Here is a 22,558-nt window from a genome sequence, read left to right as displayed (position 1 = left end):
ATTGGTTCCTTCATTTCACTTTACTTTGTTCCCTGTAGCCACCTTGTAGTATAACAGATTTTCACTTCACTTTCCCTTTATTGTACATTTTTATACATAATTTAAAAATTCAGTTGAAAGAGTTCATGCTGTTGTACAATGTAGCATTTGCTTTTAGGAAAGTGAAGCTGATGTTTTTCAACAAGACGGAAGAAGATATCCTTTGGAGGAACCAGTTGGAGCAGTTAGCAGACAAGGAGAGAAGGTAATAAGATAGTGGCCATACGTTGCCTGAAAAAATAGGTAGTGGATTCTGAACCCAGCTATATTAAATAGGAACTCTGAGTCTGAAATGGACATTAAAAAAAGCTATAAGCTAATATATTTGCTAGAAAGAAGACAATCTGCTGAATTTATCAAGGTGATATTGACTCATTGTTATTAAAGTAGCGATTCTTTGGGCTTATATTATCTCCTTTGACTTACTTTTCAGCATTAAGAATATTGAATGTTAAATTTGCTGCATTTGTTAAAAATTATAAATAATGAGAAAAATTATCATCATGTGTTACTTATTTTTATCATATTGTAGATTTTGTATAGACCATTTTATGGTTGTATATACTTTCTTTTGTTTGTTTGTTTTTGCTAGCAGTGGGGTTAAGTGACTTGCCCACGGTCACACAGCTAGTAAGTGTCAAATGTCTGAGGCCAGATTTGAACTCCCTTAGTTCCCTGTCAGGTTCTCCTGACTCCAAGGCCATTGCTCTGTCCACTGTGCCACCTAGCTGCCACCGTTGTATATACCTTCATAAAAGAATAGAACAAGACTTCTGAGAAAGTCTATGAGGGATATGGGTAGGCCGATTTATTCTCTTCATTTTATTTTTTTCCCCAGAGGGAAAGTGTATTGGGAAAAGTTAACTTGCAATAGATATTGAAGGGAGATGGTTGGTTTGTTAGATGGGAAGTGGGATGGTATTCCCGATCAAATCGATAGTTTAAAAGAAGTCTAGACTCAGGAATAGAATCAGATGGCAAAATCTGGAATTTTATTTTTGAGAGTTACCAAAATGCCCTTACTTTTTGACCCATTGATATCAGTAGCATGTTCTAGTAAGGAAGGTTTATACACACACACACACGCACACACACACACATATATAAAATGGCAGTTTCCAAAGTAGATGTTCATTGATTGAGGAATGGCTAAATAAATTGTGACACATGGATGTGATGGAATGTTTCTATGCAAAGTAAATTGGATTAGGAAAGCAATATATACAAAATATAAAAATGTGAATGAAAAAACAATGGATAAAACCGACCACTATCTAATTATAATGACCAAGCTTTACCTCAAAGAAGAAATGAGAAAATCTTCCTCTCTTCCTTGCAGAAGTAGAGGACTGTGAGTATGAAACATCATACATACTGTCAGACTCAATTAGATTGGCCCAAAATAATTGGCTTGTCCCTAAAGGCAGTTGAATTGGATAAAAAAGTAGAGAACCAGCAAATTTTTTAATAGCGTTTCATTAATATCTTTTGTTTTTATTTCACTTTCATTTCTGGATGCTTCCTTTACCTAGTGAACAACCCCTTGTAGTACAGTTGGGAAAAAACACCCAACCAACACATCAGCCGTGGCCAGTAGTAGAGCAGGATGCTCTAACCATAGTTGTACACCTCTGCAAAAGAAGGAAGGGTATATATTTTCTTACTTCTTCTCTAAGGCCAAACTTGGTCCTTATAAATACAAAGCATTCAATTTTGTTTTTTTGCCCATGACATATACATTATTTTGTACATGAAGTGTATTGTGTTTCTGGTTCTGCTTACTTCATTCTGCATCAGTTCATATAAGTCTTTCCAAGTTTCTCTGAATTCTTCACATTCACCTTTTCTTTTAGCATAGTAATATTCTATTACATTCATATTTCAATTTGGCCATTTCCCATTCATTAGGAATACTTTGGTGAACATCAGACCTTTCTGTCTGTGACCTCTTTGAGGGATACTGTAAGCATTGGGATCCTTGGATCAAAGAGTATGGGCATTTTAAAAAGCTTTTAAAAATTATGTTTTTTAAAAAGCATAATTCTGAATTAGTTTCTAGTTCTGTTACCAGTGTGTATTTGTCTTTATAGCCCTTCTGATTAATTCTGTAAAATAATTTCTGCTAACTTGCTTTTTATTAGGTATCACACTAAATAACAGTGCATTGCATTTGGTGGGTGTTCTTTATTAATGTGTTGTGTCTTTTGATCTTAAGCTCCAGGACTTAGAGTAGTTAAGGGGCCAAAAGCCTAAAAAATGTCCATTCTCCTTTAATCTTATTTGCTTTTAATTGCCTTCATTTGCTAGTTGTAGTCAGTACAAGCTATCCAGTCTTTCTCTATTTCTTTACATGAAGAGAAAAGTCTGTTTTATATGCTTGCCCTACATCATATGGCTTGTCTGGCTCAAGCCAGAAGAAAAAGAAATTAGACCATCTTGTGTTTATATACTCCTTAATGTGCCTACTGTGGTTTTCCTTCAGCTAACCCACTTTTCCCTTAGTTCCCTGTACTTGGAAGACTAGAGCTGATGTTACTGATTGATTACTTACATCTGCATACTTTTGGTCTCTTGCCTAACCTCTAAAAGCCTTTAGCTTACTTTCAAACTCATTTTCCCCCAGAATGTACATTTTCAAACACATTTAAGCAGAACACAACTAGATTTGTATAGTAGTAATTCTTTCTATAAAAACAGTCTTTTCTTGATTTTTCATTATAAATTCAAATTCAGCTAACTTTTATAAAGCACCTGCTCTGTGCAGAATAGTGTGCTTGGCATTGGGGGAAAGATAGTATTTAAATAAGATGGAGGGCTCCTCATTGAGCTCATAATCTAGTTGGAGAATAAGACACAAATAAATGCAAATTACAATAATAAAACAGTATTACATGGTTAGTACATTAAAGAGGTAGAAGACAAAATGCTATATGAATACCAAAGGGGAAGATTGTTAAGGATATGAGGGAAGAGGAGAAGAAAGGTGAGGACTAAGGAAGACTTTATGGAGGAGGTACCACTTAAGTTCAACTTTAAAGGATGAGTAAAGTCATTAGCAGATGGAGAGGGAAGAGGAAGCTTATTCTAAGCATGGATAACTAGAGGTGGGCAATGTACTGAATGTCTTTAGAAGATAGAGTAAGGTCAGTTTGGCTAGGGAAGAGTTCTTAGAGAAAGAATAACATGTAATAAGGCTATAAAGGTAGGGTGCTATCAGATTGTGAAAGAGTTTGATCATTACTCTGTGTAATAGAGACTCAAGGAAGATTTGTTTTAACATGAGGGACTGCATCTTAGAATTGGAAGGGAATTGAGGCATTCTTGTCCAAGCTATGTCTTGACAAGAATGCCTTTTACAACATTCAACCTTTGCTTGAAGTGCTCAAAAGAAAGGAAATCCAGTTTCTCCCAAGGCAGCCTATTAGACTTTGGGATAACTGTAATTGTTAGGAAGCATGGAACTGCCTCTGTAATTTTCACTAGCTGCTTTTGGTTCTGCTTTCTGAGGCTAAGTTAAAACAGAACAACAAAACAAGTCTAATCTCTCTTCTATATAATATTACAGATACTTTAAGACAGCTATTATCTCCCCCTCCCCCTACAGTCATCCCTTTTTTCAGCTAAAATCACCAGTTTCATTGACATTTTTTTTCAAAAAGTATGATTTTGAAGCCCCTCACTATTTTTACTATTCAGTTTCTCAGTGTCCTTGCTACGATAGGGCCTCTAGAACTGAACATGTGTTCCATATGTGGACTGACCAGAGCAGGGGACAGGCATGCTACTTCTCTTTCTTTTTAGGTATGAGGCCTGCCTCATTTCAGACTGAGATTGCATTGGCTGTTATGGTGACCATAGCACACAGTTTATTTATTGAGCTTGCAGGCTACTAAAACTCCCAAGGTCTTTTTTGTTTGTTTGTTTTTCATATGTAGGTATGAGGTTGTAAGGTTGGGTTTTTTTTGCGTGCTTTTTCCCCCATAGGATAGTAGACTATTAGATCACTGAGGTACCTTAGAAATCACCTAGTCCACCTCCTCTCATTTGCCAGTTTACAGATCCAGTGAAGTGAGACTTGATTGAGTCTCTTTATTGTATATATAATCATATCCTCTTAGTATATGAATTACATATAAAAGCACCAGGTCAGTTAAAAAGATTTCCCTGAGTTTTTTGTTAGAATACTCTTTGATTTTACGTGTTTTCTCCATGTTTTGTAGGATAAAGTATGTCAAATGTTATTTGTAAAGTCCCAAAGGTCTGTGTTGTGCTAATAGTAGACCTTTTCCACTGTCCCCAGAAGGAAGAAGTATTATAAATCATTGAAAGAGGTAGATTCCAGTTTGATAAAAGGCAGAACTTCTTCACAGTTAATTCTGTCCAAAAGTAGAATGGTAGGCTTCACTGTTTAGGTGATGCTTTGATGACTGTTTGTCAGAGCTCTCTGAGCTCTTGTAGGGGATATCCCTGAATAAGCATGGGTTGGACTGGATAGGTAATCTCTGGATTCCTTTCCAACCCTGAGATTATCTGATTTTTTCAATTATGTGCATGTAAAATAGAGTATAATTGTCACTTTCTAGAAGATACCTCTAAGACAATCAGTAGTCATTAAACATTTATTAAGCAACTGCTGTGTGCCAGATACTTGCTGAGAGCTGGGGATGCATAGAAAGGCAAAAGCCAAGTTTCTGCTCTCAAGGAGCTCACAGTCTAATGGGAGAGATAACAGCAAGCAATTATGTACAAATAAGGTATAAGGATGAATTGGAGCTAATCAACAGAGGAAAGGCACTGCTGGCAAGATTGTGGGTGTTATACTTTATCCTGACAAAGCTTGTTTATAATTTGTATTAATGGCTGCAATGTAGATGAAAGAGCATGAGACCTGCAGTCAGAGTGAGTTCTATTGCTAGCTCTGCCACTCACTAGCATGTGGCCTGAGAAAAATCACGTCACTCCTCTGGACATCACTTTGCTAGTATTATCCTTGTTATACCTACCTCACTAGTGAACTCTCAGGTGCTGAGTGAGTGTAAAGGGTTATCTAGAAAATTAAGGGACTGGACTAGATATTTTCTAAGGTCCTTTTCTTCCCTAAAATTCTCTGATTATATAATCTCTTCTACTTTAATTTTGTGCATGTTATTATTATAATAATTTATATTATTATCTAATTATACAATGTAATTATATGTTATATCATATATAACACAATGTATAATTATCTAATTATTATAATAATCTATTTAGTTGAAATAGATTTAGCCAGTTGAAATTATTAGAAAAGAAAGAAGACTTAATTTATCTTCCTAATTTCTTTCTTCATCCACTCCTTGCTTATTCAGCTTCATCAGTGAGGTAACCTTGGGGGTTCTAGTTCAGGCTTGGAAACATACTATAATCCAGAGTAGCCTGTCTTAAGTATGGAGAGGCTCATCACCAGGGAGTATTCTCAAGGTGATGAGCTAAGGTGTGATCTGCATCAGTAGTGAGAGTACTCATGCTGCAAATGTGTGATTCTTTTGACCTCTTCTGAAATGGGGGGTGGGAAATCCACTTTTTTTTCTTGTTCTTATCAGGAGTGCAGTGTGTTGCAATGAAAAGAGCACTGTATTCAGAGGACCTGGATTCAATTCCTGGCTCAACTGTTTATTCCCTGTGTGACACTGGCTAATACATTTAACCTCTTTGGATCTCAGTTTCTTCTGTAAAATGGGAGGATTGGACTACATGACCTCTGAGGTTCCTTCCAGATTAATATCTGTGTTTCTTTAAGACCTGTGATTTCATTGAAGGGGAAATTCCTAATGTGGACACTCCTTCCATTGAAGCAGGAACTCAGAAGCTTAGAGAATTGTGTAGGGTACTGAGAGATTAAGTAATATATCTATTATCACACAGATAAAATGTGTCAGAGGCAGGGTTTGAACTCAGGTTTTCTAAACTCTGTCAAAAATTCATACACATTGGAGAGTAAAAGAGAGCTAGAATAGAGTTGAGCAGAGAACAATAAAATGTAATAGTGGGCTTTATTCCATTATTAACTTCCAGAAAAGTTTTGCTTTGAATTATTTGCTTGATTTTCTTTAGCAACTACGTGTGTTTACATCTCAAGAGTTTTCTTTCCCAGACCAAAGCTGATGTATTACATTTTAGTGTACGGGGTTACTTTTGAAAACTTATTTTTAGAATAGGTACGTCTTAATATTATATGGTATTTGTTGTCATTTTTTATATGTTATCTTACATCTTGTGAATTAACATATGTATGTATAAGTGGGGGTCATCCAGTTCAACTCATAACGCAGCCTTTGGAATCCCCTGTATGTCATCTTCAGCAGATGGTCTTCCAGCTTCTGCTTGAAGAGTTCTGAATTCTAAGCATTTCACAAAATCATTGAGTCAAAAGGATTTCAAGAGACTTCCCACTATAATTCTTGGCCTTTGAGTAGTAGTAGCATCAGTTTTAGGTTGTTGAAAAGAGTGCTAGACTTGGAATTTAGAGACCTATGTTTGAATTCTGGCTCTGTCACCAACTGTGGGCAAATCATTATATTTTCCTTGGCCTCAGTTTTCTTATCTGTATAACAGGAATAATACTGTTTTCGCTGTCTTCCTTACAGAGCTGTTGTGGAAAAGTACTTTGTCAGCCTTCAAGTGTTTTATTATTATTGCTTTGATCATTTCAGGCAATGGGTTACTCTCTTTCAGAAATCTTCAGGAGAGGACATTGCTTAGTAGTTGTTGGTACTTTGTTCCAGAGTTAAAAATCCCTTACTAAGTATCTGATGTTTTACATCAGTCTCTTTTGAAACCTTTTCCTTCTATCTTCTCTGGAGATGGAAAGCAGCTGATCAGCACTCTTCTGGTGAATAACCTTGTATTATGTAACAGGATGGCCTATGGTTTCCTCTGCTGCCTACGTAGTAGTTATAGCCTGTGTCAGCCAAACTGAACCTGCCTCTAACCTGTGGTTGGCCAGAGCCCAATAACAGGAGCAGGCTAGAGACAGGAAAGTCAGAAATCAAACAGAAGTTTAATTTCAAAGTGAGGGTAATGGCTTGCAAGAAGGAGGCAGATTAGATACCTGTGCTGGGGTCCCACCCCTAGTGGGGGGACTGGAGGCAGTGTGGGAAGATCTCAGTACTTACACCAGTGGTTGTGAACTAAGCTGTAGCCCTGACAATGAGGGGGTTACAGCAACAGTGATATAAGTTTGATTCAAAGAAAGGCTTCATGACCAGAATGTGGGTACTTGTCTAAACTTGTCTGAGCACAGAGAGTACCTGGTGCTGGTGAAAGCAATATAATAATTATATGAAACAATTCTAGGATTTTGCTGTGGCTGAGATCATCCAGAGGGTGAGTGCAAAGGATTGTTGTTATGCCAAGCTCAGGGCACAGCTTGCTTGCTGGGCCTTAGCTCTGGAATGCAGGGTATCTCCTAATATCTTGACATTTCTCCCTTTCGCTAAAAGGATATAAGCCAAGATGCTGCAAGAGAGAGTTGGGCCAAGATGAGTAAGTATTTTTATCCCAAGAGGTCAGTTCTTTGTGGGAACCTATTGGCGAAATGTGTCCCAGGTATCACACTAGCCGTTGTTTGCTTGAAAGCAGAAAAGAGAGGGGGGTCAAGCATTCTTAGAGGGAAATTCTTAAGAGATTCTTAGAGGGAGAAAATGCCAACATATGCTTGAATCCTAGGCCTTGCTTGTTGGGCCCATAACAAAAGGGAAGAGGAGAAAAAACTAGAACAGTATATTCAGCCCTTGTCTAGAATCTTGGGACAGTTGTCTTATCTGGATGTCAGCTGTTTCTAGGTCCATACTAGACGAACTTTGAGGTCCCTGAAGAGTTCTGCTGTCCACTCAGGAGTAGGGGCTTTCTTTAGATGATCCAGGAGTATACACCCACAAGTTTGACAGCTGTGGGAGTAGTTAGAAGGACTTGGTAGGGGCCCTTAGAAGACATATATGGGTTTGACAATTATGAGAAAATTGCTACTACAATGCAATTAAGTTTTCTCACAATTCCCATAATTGCCTCCATTAAGTCAGGTCACATTAATATCATGTTACAGATCACACTACTTAGAGGGCTCACAATGGGCTAGTTTTGAGAAGGGAGATTTACATGTCACCAAGGTAACCAAGAAAACTTAAACATCTTGATACAAAAGACCGAAGCAATACCATGGTTATCACCAATATTAACTAACATCAAGTCTCCTTGTATATTAGTAACCCATTCTCAATGTCCATTTAATCAGCATATTTTGAATCCCAGATGTCTCATGTAGTTATCTGGTCCCTAGATACCCTTTCTTGAACAATAGGCTTTATTCTTAGGACAGCTCTAAAAAGTACTCTGCTTCTGTGGTTCCAAATCCAGGGGTTCCTAGATAATTCAGAAACTTCAGAGAATTTTGCGGTTTCTATCCTTACTTAAATCTTGTACTTGATGTAAGAATCTTTTAAAAATTTATGAGGGTCCAGCTGCAAAATGAACTTTCCTGCCCTTTAAGATTATCAGACAGATACCTTAAAAATGGGAAAATAATTTCACTTTCTTTACCATTATCAACACAATCTATTTGTAACTTCGTTAATCCTTAATAAATCTTTATTCCAGTTTTGAGAACTTATTGCTAAAACATACTCAAAGCCTGAATTTCCATGATAAATAAATTTGGAAGTCAATCATATACATATGTATATAGTTCTTAGAGAAAACTTTCTAATCCTGTTGCTTTCTCAAAATTTACTGTTCCATTTAATTAGAAAACTTTCACATTACATCTTTATCTAGTTACTTTGTTTAATCATTTCTCCCATAGGAGGATATCATCCCTATATTATCATTTGACTAAAAAATTGTAAGATGTTCATATTTGCATCCTAGTATAACAATCAGAGATGTTCTAATATCAGTCTGTTATTTAATAGACTTAGTAGTGTACTTAAAAAACTTCTTAATTATAGAAATTTGCTATAAAAGGAAAAAGGGTGTTATAGTTATAACAATGCAATGTGTCGTAACAGAGGGAAAAACGCCCTTAGCTCTGTTTGATTCCAGGGATGAGTCATATCTGACATATGTAGTCATAGGTGATATCATGTAGTCACAGGGTATTAATAACAAGGCTCAGGATTAACCAGGTGGGAAAATTTCCTTTTCAGAAAGGAAATAATACAGTGGAGAAATAGAGTCATAAGGATTCCACCTAGGGTGTGCCACAGTTGTCCCCAAAACTTTTCCCAGGCACAGATATCCACCTTTAGCAGTTCCTAAACTGCAGCACATGCTATTTTCTACTTACTATTGGCTGGCTTCATGACAGTTCTGATGGCTATCCCTGTAATCAAACCTCAAAACAATAGTAAATTATAGTGCCAGGAATTTTTATCTTAAATAGCAAAATTTCACTAACCATAGCTTGAGGCTTGAATATCTTTCCTGATGTTTCCCTAACAGTTAACATTTCATTTATCTTTTATTTATAAATTAAAACTACCCGTATTCAGGGGCTTCACACATACAGCAAATAACTGATAGTTGACTCATCATTAATATGTTGAAGCTACATCATTAAACCACCCTATACACTTTCATAATAGTCAAGAATTTCAGGGGCAGCTAGGTGGCGCAGTGGAGAGAGTGCTGGCCCTGAAGTCAGGAGGACCCAAGTTCAAATGTGGCCTCAGACCAAACACTTGACACCTACTAACTGTGTGACCCTGGGCAAGTCACTTAACCCCAATTGCCTCACCAAAAAAAAAAAAAAGAATTTCAAAAGAAAATTTGATATTATGAATTATTATTATTGTTATCTGCTTTACAACAAAATATACCACATTAAATATTTAACAGTTTTCAAATATCTGTTTTTATCACATCTTTTTAAAAGCCCAATTCATAATCTAACAGCATCCAGATTAAAAAGTTGTTTTGTCTAACAGGATTTCTGTTACAGTGGCCTCTCAAATTTCACAATATAATAGAATTTAGAAATACAATAATGACGTAAACAATATCATGTGTTTAAAACATGAAGCAAAACTTCAGATGACATCGATTGCATTTCCAAATTGTCACATATAAAAATCATTGATTTTATTAATTACCTTGGGCATTTTAAAACCACTTTAGATCAGGTTTGAAACAATTACATTCAATTCAAGAAATAATGTAGTCTTAGCATATGGTAGTCACTGTGTTAAGCACTTTACAATCATTATATCATTTGATCCTCCCAACAACCCTGGAAGTTGGGTACCATTATTAGTTTTCTCTTTACAGATCAAGAAACTGGTGTAAATAGAGATAATATAACTTGTTTAAGATTACACAGCTAATAAATTTCTGCAGCTGGAACATAAAGTTTCCCTACATTTTTCTAGCATTTTTTTTTTTGCAACACCTGGATTTGGGGATCTGATCTGGGATGAGAGGTATTAACAGGGAGAGGGTCTCTTGACCTGGAGGAGTCACAGGAATCCCTTTGGTTTAAACAATCTTTTCTCTTTTCTTGATTAGAAAGTCAAGAGAGGGTTAACAAGAGATTGCTATAAGGTACAAACCATTTACCTATTTTTTTCCTTTCTTCACTCTAGGATTACTTCCAAACTAGCTGCCTTCCTTCATTGCCCTAGAGCAATGAAGCTATTACTCTTGCCATTTACTTTTAAAACTTTTATAAAATCTAATCCTTATTTTTCCTTAAAACACATTCTACAAAGTGGTACTCCAAAACTTACTAAAATATTTTAGAAGGGAGTGAGTTCCTGGAATTACCCCAAAGTCTCAGGAGTTCTGTCCTACGGTCTTAAAAATTATAAATCTCCAAACCTCCAAAATCTGCTAAGATGTTTTTAGCAGTTCCACGAACTTTGATTATCTCACTTTATTTCTGTAATTCCAACATAGCCAAAGCTGAAATGACGGGAAAAAAAGTGTCTTGCAGATGTTTTCTTTTTCTCTCTTCTTATAAGCTAATCTGTCACAGAAAACCTAAAGTGGAAGTTAGTCCTGCTTACCTGAGACAGTTGCTTCAACTATGAAAATTCATTAATCCTTCCCAGTGTTCTAAACTGTCTGGCTACAGCCCTTAGAAGTTTTTCTGGCTGACTGCATTTTAAATCTTTCAAGGTAATAGAATCTAGCTCACAACACAAAGACACACAGATATTTTATATTTTACAAACACACAAACACAGACAAAATGACAACAAAGATACAAACATGCATAGAATTCTAACAAAGCCCACAATTACAATTCTAATTTTAACCATTTTGACACAGTTACTGAGGCATGCAATTAAAAAAAACAGTCAGAGGTACACAGTTGTAATTTTACAGAGGCATGCAGTTTAAAAATAGCAGAGGCACGCAGAGAGGCCAATTAACAGAGGTGTGCAGTTTAAGAAAGAATGTCTTTACCAGAGTGATCTGAGATGAACCGGGCCACTGGAGGGCCCCCTAGAGTTTTTCCTCACAAAGAATGCTGAGCTCAGTGAAGGCTGGAGCTCAGAGAATTGGAGCAGGGACCAAGGGCAGAGGACTCACCAGATGAGGGTGGGGTCAGACTCTGGAGAAATCAATCTCTGGTGGTGCCTGGTCCATTCCCACTAGTACTGGAGAGTCCAGTGGCCAGGTTCCATATCGGATCCCACTTCTGACACCAGTTAATGTCAACCAGATGGAACTGGCCTCTAACCTGTGGATGGCTAGAGCCCAACAGAGCAGGCTAGAAGCAGAAGAGTCAGGAATCAAACAAAAGTTTAATTTCAAAGTGAGGGAAATATCTTGCAAGTAAGGAGGCAGATTGGACGTATGTGTCTGGGCCTTGCCACTAGTGGGGGACCCAAGGCAGTGTGGGGAGATCTCCATACTTGTACCAGTGGCTACACAGTGGGTTATAGCCCTGACAATGAAGGGTAACAGCAATAGTGAGATAAGTTTGATTCATAGTAGGGCTTCATGACCTGAACATGGGTACTTGTCTGAACTTGTCTGAGCTCAAAGGACACCTGGTGCTGGTGAAAGCAATAAAATAATTATATGAAACAATTCTGGGATTTTGCTGTGGCTGAGATCATCGAGAGGGTGAGTGCAAAGGATTGTTGTTATGCCAAGCTCCGGGCACAGCTTGCTTGCTGAGCCTTAGCTCTGGAGAACAGGGTGTCTTCTAATATTTTGACCCCTGCGACTTAAAAACTGACATTAAAAATGCGGCCATTGAGTGAGTAAATCTACTAGTTACTGAGTGCAAGAGAAACAACATTTTGATGTTGAGTGCTCTTGAGGATATGCCACTGATTAAGTGCTTTTATTAGCACCCTGAGAATAGAAAGTGCCTGTGGGCACTTACTGCCAGTAGAGAGATAAGTATAATGTATACTCTCTGGTAGTTTTGTAGCTCATTCAAGTTTCATAGCTAAGTGGAAAACAGAACAGAGAATTTATAGACATTTTATTGTTAATATATCTAAAGTTATTTGGCCTTCTAATTGGTCTCCCTACCTCATGTCTCTTCCCTTTCCAATTCATCCTCCACTCAGTTGTCAAAGTGATACTTCTAAATCAGGAGTCTGACTATGTCACTTTTTTGCTCAGTAAACTCTAGTGGCCTCTTATTACTTCTCCATTTAAATTCAAACTCCTCAGGCGTTTAAGTCTTTTACAATCTCTTTCTTACCTACCTTTCTAGCCTTATATGTTATTGCCCTCTACCTACTCTTTGGTCCCACCAAACCAGCCTTCTTGTTTTTCTTTACACATTAAATTCCCTTTCCTTTCTTCATACCTTTGCCTAGGTACAGCCTACTGATAGAACCGTGGTACAACTTTTTGTTATACCTTGTACCTGGAATATACTCCCTTTTTGCTACTACTTTTTAAAAGGGAGCAGTAAGAATTCCTAGTTTCTTTTAGAGTTCAGATCAGACACTGCTGTATAAGGTCTCTCCTGATCTAGCTGTCTGCATGTGCTTTTTCTCCCCTTCCAAAAATCATATTCAGTTATCCCTTCCATATCATGGGGGTTAGGGACACAGTGCCCCTGTGATCTGGAAAATCTGCGCAAAACTTTTTGGCCCTCTCTTTGTACCAGAGAAGAAGTTTGAATTTTTTCTTTTTCTTTTGTGGGGAATTACTATAAAGTACTATGTATATTTTATGCATTTTTGTGTTGTCTTTTTCTGTGTTATCTGCTGGCTTTCCCATGTTGTCTGTGGCTTTCACAAAACTCCCGAAAAAATCCTATTTAATTTCTTATGTCAACCTGTGATATATTGAAACCCCAATGGGAAACAGTCAAAATGTGGAAAGGATAACCATATGTATGTAATACAGCTATAACTATACTTACATATATCCATATATACACACATACATGTATACCTACATGTGTGTATATAGATATGGTTATGTATGTGTTGTTATGTGCATACAATACATATATGTATATCTGCTTACATGTATACACATATACACATATAGAGAATATATTTTTGTGGGTATATGTCACCTTCTATAGAATATAAACTCCTTGAGAGCAGAGACTGTTCATTTTTGCCTTTGAATCCCTCGTGCCTCACTCAATTCCTGGCACTTGATAGGTGCTTAACTAATATTTATCTGTCGCTTCATGTAGGGAAGCATCTATATTTCTCTGTACATAAGTGGCAGATTTTAAGAGATATTGTTTTTTGCTCTTTCAGTTGAGTATCTTAAATTGATTTTGAATCCAGGTCTTTGTGAATGAGTTGCTATAGCAAGAAAGATAAGGTGAATTACTTTTATGGGAAGGGCTGATACGAAATTGGACAGTTTTGCTGGAAGCATCACCTTTTCAAGAACATGTATTTCCTGTTCACTAAAGTCTAACCAGTTCCCTGGGCATTTGGAACGTTGTGGGAAAAAAAATCAGTTTTCTGTGACATTTGGTAAAATGAAGAAGGGCCTAATAATATGGTAATAAAACCATGATGCCAGTACCCTTGCTCAGCAACAATGAAAGCTATTGACTTTGGCTTTTCTTGTGATTTGGAGTATCAAAAGTTAGTTGCTGCTGCTATTCAGCAATCAGTCTGAATGTTCACTGAGACATTTAGAAGCAGATTTGATTCACTGCTATTGAAATGAACATAGTGATAATACCAATGTTTTTTTTTTTCTGAAATGGATCAAAAGAACTCAGGTATAACTTGATATTTTAAATTCATTTTATTATTGACTAGCAATTTAAGTAACAAGTTCACTGTGCCTTTGAGAAAATTAGCTTTCTGGTAGTTGAGTATTTGATAGCGTTATTGTGAATTATCTCCATTATTTTTTCCATTTTAACAATGTCACCCTTTGTGCTCACATTTTGTAGTTTGTATTTGTTACAATTGGTAAAAGATTATTATTAGAAATAGGAGTTCTGAATTCCCTTGGAACCAGTTTTTTGCTGTGTTTGGAGAAACAGGCAAAATATTTCTACTTAGTATTCACAAAATCTCATGCTCAGTAAACATGGATTTAGAATTTTGAGTATTTGTTAATGATCTAATGTATTCTTTGGGAAGCACCTTAAACTTTCTACTCTACAAAAATATAAAAATAAATTTGAGGAAAGAAAAGTAATACGATATAAATCTTGCAAGAAGCTAAGGAAAACAGTGATTGGCTTATTGTAAGACTTTGAACTCAGAAGACTGGGGTTTGAGTCCTGGCTTTTTCTCTCATTAGCTTTGTGACCTTAAGCAAGTTTCTTCACCTCCCTAAGTCCTAAGCATGGTACTACATAGCTGTGGATATCACTTGAGACGGTGTATGGCAAGAATTACATAAACATAGGGGCTGTTATTTGACATATGCCATCCATAACTGTTCTAGGTTAACAATATTTTATGTTGTTTATACTCATCTGCATACCATCTGTACAGCATAGTTATATAATTTCCTTGAGGGCAGAGGTTGTTTTGTTTATACCCCCAACACCTGGCACAGTGCCTATCACATAGAAGACATGTAATAAATGTTTGTTGAATTGAGCATATATATATATATATATATTTAGGAACAATATGTAACCTTTTTTTTTTAATTTGTGCCCTTTTTGTAGATTTGAAGTTGAATTTATTCTCTCAGAGCCCACCTGTGAATGGATAGGCAAACAGGGAAGAATTTCATTACCTCTTCTTTCTAAGTTTGTGAAAAGAAGCTTGGAAAACTCTAGAGTCCTCATCTGCATTTGTGGGCCAGCACCCTTCACAGAACAAGGAATAAGGTAAATATGAATAACAAAAAATGACCATAACAACCATTAAAAAATAAAATTAATCTTTATATCATACAGTTGTAATTAAGAGGTAGCTACATAGCTTAGTGCAGGGTGTCAACTCAAATAGAAACATGAGGTGGGGTGATGAAGGCACTAAACTATACATAAGGTTCCCTGTGGGTGTATATTGACTTAGAAAACCACATATTAATATTTTATTCTGTTATATTTTTATTGTGTTAAATATTTCCCAATTACATTTTAAGCTGGTTTGGGCCACATGTAGGAGTGTTGTAGGCCATGTGTTTGATACCTCTGGGCCTGGAGTCAGGGAGACCTGAATTTGAATCCTTCCTTGGATATTTACGAGATGTATGACCTTGGGCAAGTCACTTAACCTCTCTGAGCCTCAATCTCGTTTGTAAAATGGGGACAATAATGGCATCAGTCTCACAAAACTGGGAGAATTAAATGAGAATTATCTCATTTTATATATATTAATATGTAAAGAGCCTTGTGAACCTTTACAAGTTATATAAATGTTAGCTAGTGTTATTATTAGTTGCAGAGTTGGGAGCAGAAAGAATATGTTATTCACTATGAAAAGAAGAGATGGCCAGCTCCCAGTTATTTAAGCTGCTGAAAAGACAGAGGAATGTGGATGAATTCAAAAACCCCATTTTAGACATTTAGTTTTAGCCTCTTACTACACTTTTTAACAGAAATGTCAAGGAAAACTTAAGGCTGACTTGTGGTTTAATTCTTTCCTCTTTGCTTCACTGTCAAGTGGTGCAAATACCAATAAACAATAAAGTGATTGAAAGCCAAGCATTAGGAGGAAAAGGATGAGAAAAAGCATTAATTTCCCCACACACACAGAAATAATCAATACGTGAGTAATCAAGAATTGATAGTAGTGGACAGCATAAAAGACTATTTGAAAATGACTGTTGTCTGATTCCATTTTATAATAATGCTTGAAAATATTCAGACAAACAGATCCATCATTCAAAATTTATGAATAGGGGCAGCGAGGTTTCTCAGTGGATAGAGCTTCTGTCTGGCCTTGGAATCAGGAGGACTTGAGTTCACATCTGGCCTCAGACCAAACACTTCACACTTACTAGCTGTGTGACCCTGGGCAAGTCACTTAACCCCAATTGCCTAAATATAATTTAAAAAAAAAGACGGAAACTACTAGGTGAAAGACCTTTTTCTAATTCTTGTCACTAAATTTCATTTCCTTTTCAGTCTAAAAAAAGTAAATAAATTTCTGCATATAGAGACTTGGAGAAAAATTTTCATTTCATTTTTGGTTTAACTAATTTTAGAATATTCCCTCTTGAATTGACGTTATTTGAAAATAGGTAATCTTTTTCCTTCAAATGGATGTTATATTCTATGCTTTTTCAAATCCATGCTACAACTTTTAATCTGCAGTGAAGAGTAATTAATGATGTTCTTAGAATAAGTTATTGGGAAGAATGCATCTTTGCAGGCATTAGACTAATTGCACTGCTAATGATATGGTATAGGAGTTCTTAAGATATGGTACATGGACCCCTTTGAATAGATTTCAAGAGATCTATGATCTTAAATGGGAAGAACATTACATTTTTATTTTCACTAACCTGAGATTTGGTGTTTTCTTCAATTATTAAGTAAAAACAAATATTGTCCTGAGAAGTCCATAGACTTCATGAGACTGCCATATGGGTCCATGACATAAAAAATGTTGAAAAATCCTCTGTGGTGATAACAAGATTAGGTTTAGCAGTAGAAAAGACTCACTTTCAAACCCTGCTTTTGACACATACTAGTCTTCTCAGTCACTTAACCTCTGTGTGCCTCAGAAAACCTTCTAAAACATTGTCTTGTAAGTCATGTGGGTTGTGATTTACCCTAGAGGAAGGAGTTGCCATCCCAGGAATTTCCTGTGCTGACTAAATCATATGGTTGTTTATACACACGTGTACATATTATATATGTTTTGAACTGAATATATTGTATACAATATGTGGGAATGTACAAATTACATTTGTGTTTATAGTATTGTTAATAATGGTCATTAGTTTAAGTAATTTCAAACATTGCATTGTCAAAAGTAATTTCTATTAGGCCTTAGAATGTCATCTTGAAGCAGGTTTGCTTTTTTGATGTTAGTTTGTTTAGACTCATATTAAAACAGATTTGCATTTCCTTAGCTGAGCAGTGAGGAACTGAGGCATCTAGAGGTGTGATGGATGATAGCAAGAAACCAGCCCAGGATTTTGAATTTGTTACAGATAATTAATCCTCACAGTTACACCCAGGACTTAGTTGTTTGTATTTCAATTGCAGCAGTTATTTAAACCTCTCTGTATTACATTATACACATAAAAAGTCAAAGTGAAAGGACAAAGGAATAATCTATGGAAGAAATGACCAAGAAATGGGGGCAACTTATTACTTCTCATAATTCGGACATGTGAGAAGAAAAGCTAAACGTGGAGGAGGAGTTAGGATGAGTGAAGATATCATGAACCTCACTCATGATAATATTTGTAAAATGCTTAGCACAGTGCTTGGCACGTACTAGCTGCTTGTTTCCTTCCTTCGCTGTCATTGGAACCAGGCAAAGGAGCACTGAAACACACACACACACACACACACACACACACACACACACACAATTTGATGTAGAAATATATTAAATCCAGCAGGAAAACAGGTGGGGACAAGGAGAGATGGGTGTAAGAAGGAGGGTAGCATCCAGGAGGGAATGAATAGTCACAAGTAAGACAAACTTTGCAGAAGAAACATTTATTACGTTTTATAGATGAAACTTAGAGAACCCTAGAGATTTAGCTAAAAGAATTACTTGACACAGTTAATATCTTATTATTATATATCTACAAAAATTGTCATTCTTTTTGTATGCTGCCACCATAACCCAGCAGGAGGAGCTAAGAAAAAGAATTCCATTCAAAATATCTACACACCTTTCTAGCCCAGCTCCATCTATGCTATAACAGCTGCTGAAATATTGATACCCAAGATGCCGTTTATGAATTCCTTTTTCAAGGGGGAATAATAGTAGTTAAAAAAAGTTGTCCACATTCCAATATACCCTGACCTGGTAGGCAACAATGTACCCAATTTGCATGTCATGAAGCCCATGCAGTTTGCACGGAGACATTTCAGCTGGTACCTTACCAATGAGGGTATTCAGTCCCTCAAGGATTACCTTTATCCATTCATTTAGATTGTACCTGCCTTGCTTTTCAGAAGTCACTGGAGATAGACAGACCACAGCCCAAAGGTCTCGAGAGTGAGTGGTTTGCACAACTTATGAAGCTGACAGAGAACCATGCAGATAAAGTGTCACTTCCCCTGACAAGAAGGCTGAGGCTGGTGCTGGATTAGCAACCAAATTCCATTATAGATGTGGATTTGGTAGTGGATGTGATCAGCCTCCCTAATAAAAGAAATTTGTTTCATATTGAATAAAATTTAGGGAGAAAAACAACTGCAAAATATGTAAAATATCTGGGTGCCCAGCTACTATGCCACATACAGGAATTATATAAATACAACTATAAAGCATTCTTTTTAAAATAAAAGAAAGACTTAAAGAATTGATGAGAGATTAATTTCTTATTTTTGGGCTGTGCCAGTATAATAAGGATGACAGTCCTACTGAAATTTATTTATAGATTCATTGCCATTGCAATTAAACTCCCAGAGTTAATTTTATAGAACTAGATAAAATAATAACAAAATTCTTATAGGTGAACATAAGGTCAAGATCAAAGGAAATAAATAATAGGAAGGAAGGGGCATTGCAGTACCAGATCTCTGTGTTCCACAAAGTAATAATCATCGAAACACTTTGGTCCTGGTTTAAAGCAAATAGAAAAGTTGATCAGTAGATCCGTTTGTTAGGCAAGACCCTGAGACAATTGAACACAGCAGCATATTGTTTGATAAATGCAGGGAAGGCACTGATTACTGAATTAAGACATCCATTTTCAACAAAAAAATTGTTAGGAAAATTGGAAAGCAATATGGCAGAAATCAGATTTTGATTACATCTCCTACTATACGCTGCAGGAAGCTCAAAATGGATATGTGACCTAGATATTAAAGGTCATATCATAAACAAATTAGAAGAGAAGAGAAAGACATAACTTTGACAGCAGTTGGGAAGGAATTAGGATGGAAAAGAATACTGACTCTGGAGTCAGGGAACGTAGATTTAAAACCTGCTTCTGAAGTGTGTTACCTGTATGACCTTGTACAAGTCATATAACCTCCTTAATATGAGTTTACTTTTCTGAAAATGAGGGGTTTTGTTTAAATAGTCTATCAGATCTCTTCTAGATCATGTTCTGTGATCCTGTGAGTAAATAAAAGGCAATTCTGATGATATAAAATTGAAATTGAATAGTTAAAAGGGAAGCAGTTAACTGTTTATTGCAAAGTTTATTGCAAACTTCTCTGAAAAAGATTTGGTATCCAAGGTATTTAGGGAATTTGTAGAAACATATGAAAACAATCACTGCTACCTAATAGATAAATGTCAAAGAATATGAACTGGTGATTTTCAAAAGAAAAAAGTGAAGGTATTAATAACCACACCAAAAAATGCTCCCCATCAGTAATAGTAAGAGAAATGCAAATTAAAGCGACTCTTAGTTTCATACCCATCAAGCCTGGCAAAAAAAACTAAAAAGAAAAATGGCAATTGTTGGAGAGCCTATGGTCATAATAATGCCCTGTTAGTGGAGTTTTGGATTGTTCTGGCCATTCTGGAAAGCAGTTTAGAATTATACCCAAGTAGTTACTAAACTGTACATACCCTTTGACCTCACGATTCTCCAAATAGGCCAAAAGAAAGTGAAATAACTTGCCAAAGTGTTCGAAAAATTTAATAGCAGTACTTTTTTTTGTAGCTACCACACCCCATATATGTTCTTTTCCCTATTAGAAGTAAACTCTTTGAGGGGTCTAAGGACAATCTTGTTCTTTGCATTTGCATCCTCATTGCTTCGCAGTTTCTGACCCATAGTAAATGCTTAATAAATCTTTTTCATTCACAGAAATGGAAACAAAGTGCTTGTGTAACTTTTAACAGTTGTTAACAGTTCCCTGTTAATCCCTTAACAAATTATAGTATATAAATACAATAAAATAGTTTGCACCATAAGAAATGGTAAAAAGGGATGGATTCAGAGAAACATTTTGAAAGACAAGTTGCATCTGATTAGTGTCATGACCAGGCACAACTTCAGAAAACTGGTGATGTAGCATCCAGTTCCTTCTCTATTCGTGCACAGCCACCAGCTTATTGCAGGGCCTCCAGCATCTCTTGCCCAGATTACTGTAATGACCTTAATTCATCTCACTGCCTTAAGTCATGTCCCAGTCCATCCTATCCTCCATGCAGAGTGACTTCTGAAATACAAATCTGACCGTATCACTTCCTTATACAGTCAACTCCAGTGGCTCCCTATTTCCACTAGAATAAAATAGAACCTCCTCTCTTTAGCATTTTTGTTGTTGTTGTTCAGTTATGTCTGACTCTCTGTTACCCCATTTGAGAGAGATACTGGCAGAGATATTGGAGTGATTTGCCATTTCCTTCTCCAGCTTATTTTACAGATAAGGAAACTGAGGCAGATAGCATTAAGTGACTTGCCCAAGGTCACACAGCTAGTCTGAGGCCAGATTTGCACTTAGGTCTTCCTGATTCCAGGCCCAGCACTCTATCTACTGGGCCACCTAACTGCCCCTTCTTTAGCTTTTAAAACTCTTCAAAACGTGGCCCCAACCAACCTGACTCTCCAGCCTAATTGTGCATTACTTCCCCTCCCACACAGATCCAGCCAGACTGGTCTTCTGTGTGTCCCTCTCATGTTGCATTCTCTCTCATTTTAGAGCCTCTGTATTGACTGTCTCCTCTGAAATTCATTCCTTCCTCTCCTCTTCCTCCTATAACCCCTTTCTTCTTTCAGGAAAGCTCAAAAGCGTTATCTTATACCTAAAATTTTCCCTGAACCTTCACACTTCCTATCTTGTATTTAATTATACTTTTTTGTGTTTATTCTCTTTGTATTTATTCCACATAGACTTATTTATGTACTTGTCTCACTCTGTTAGAATGAAAATCCTTTGCAAATAGGTTTTGTTTTATTCTTTGTATTTGTATCCCCAGGACCTGGCTGAATGCCTGGCATGTAGTAGGTACTTTATAAGTACTTATTGGTTGATTTTATTGTTCTTGGCATATAGACAATGGAACTGGAATTGAAAACTAAGATGTATGATTTCAGACATAGCCAATGTGAGAATCTGATTTGCTAGACTATAGTTGTTGCTAGGGAGGGATTTTTTTAGGGATGGGAGTGGGGGTGTTCAGGAGGAAGAATTGTTAAGAGAGTGAAGGAGAGGTATTGATACTAATGCAAAAAAAATAAAGAAAAAGAAAAGGACATTAATGAAACATTAAAAATACTCAGAAGAGAGCCAAAGGAAATTCAAAAGAGGACACAGATAAGTAGGGGAGTGTTAGAAATTATTGTATATCTTAAAATAAAAATAAGCTGTACATTTTTCAAAAGGCAGGTAGTTGGCTGCAGTTTAAGAAGTTTTTTTCCTACATTTGCTATGGTTGTAGAGATAACCTTAATATTGGTGGTGGGGAGAAGGGCGTTTGGGTCAGCTAGATAGTGCAGTGGATGGAGCACCAGACCTAAAGCCAGAAGGACTCATCTTCGTGAGTTCAAATCTAGCCTCGGACATTAACTAGCTGTGTGACCCTGGGCAAGTCAGTTAACTCTGCCTCAGTTTCCTCATCTGTAAAATGACCTGAAGAAGGAAATGGCAAACCACTCCAGTATCCTTGCCAAGAAAACCCCAGTGAGGTCACAAAGAGTTGGACATAACTGAAGTGAAGGAAAAGCAGACATTTTTAAGAGTACTCTTAGGAAATATTTTAGACAACCTTTTTTTCTACTTGGCTTTAGCATGCTATGCATATTGAATATATATTTTATAGAGTGGGTAGTCATTTCTGAAATGTATTTGTTATTTTCCTCTTAAAGCAATTTAAAGATAGTTTTAAAAAGATTTTGTCCAGGTTAAGTGGCTTAGCCAGACTGAATCTCTTAGTGGCATGATGTTCTGGTATTATTGACAGACTATTAACTTTACCTTTTCCTTTCTCCTTTCTGATGATCCTAAAGAAACATACATTTTGGTTTTCTC

The 22,558-nt window shown here is 36.5% G+C and overlaps 1 protein-coding gene and 1 pseudogene across 3 annotated transcripts in view; both read left to right on the top strand.

The window, feature by feature from the left end:
* Positions 1 to 22,558, top strand: part of CYB5R4 (cytochrome b5 reductase 4) — a 104,620-nt gene that overhangs the window by 78,413 nt on the left and 3,649 nt on the right. For all 3 annotated transcript variants that reach the window (XM_078155252.1, XM_020969898.2, XM_020969899.2), the window contains 2 exons: positions 158 to 244; positions 15,152 to 15,316. In XM_078155252.1, the coding sequence (XP_078011378.1) occupies positions 158 to 244; positions 15,152 to 15,316 (252 nt within the window). The remainder of the gene's footprint in view (positions 1 to 157; positions 245 to 15,151; positions 15,317 to 22,558) is intronic.
* On the top strand, positions 17,814 to 22,550 carry LOC110196593 (small ribosomal subunit protein eS10 pseudogene; annotated as a pseudogene).

The sequence above is a fragment of the Phascolarctos cinereus genome, unplaced genomic scaffold (genome assembly GCF_003287225.1).
Source record: "Phascolarctos cinereus isolate Bilbo 61053 unplaced genomic scaffold, phaCin_HiC Scaffold_5;HRSCAF=322, whole genome shotgun sequence".
Taxonomy (NCBI): domain Eukaryota; kingdom Metazoa; phylum Chordata; class Mammalia; order Diprotodontia; family Phascolarctidae; genus Phascolarctos; species Phascolarctos cinereus.
This window is presented reverse-complemented; position numbering and strand designations above follow the sequence as displayed.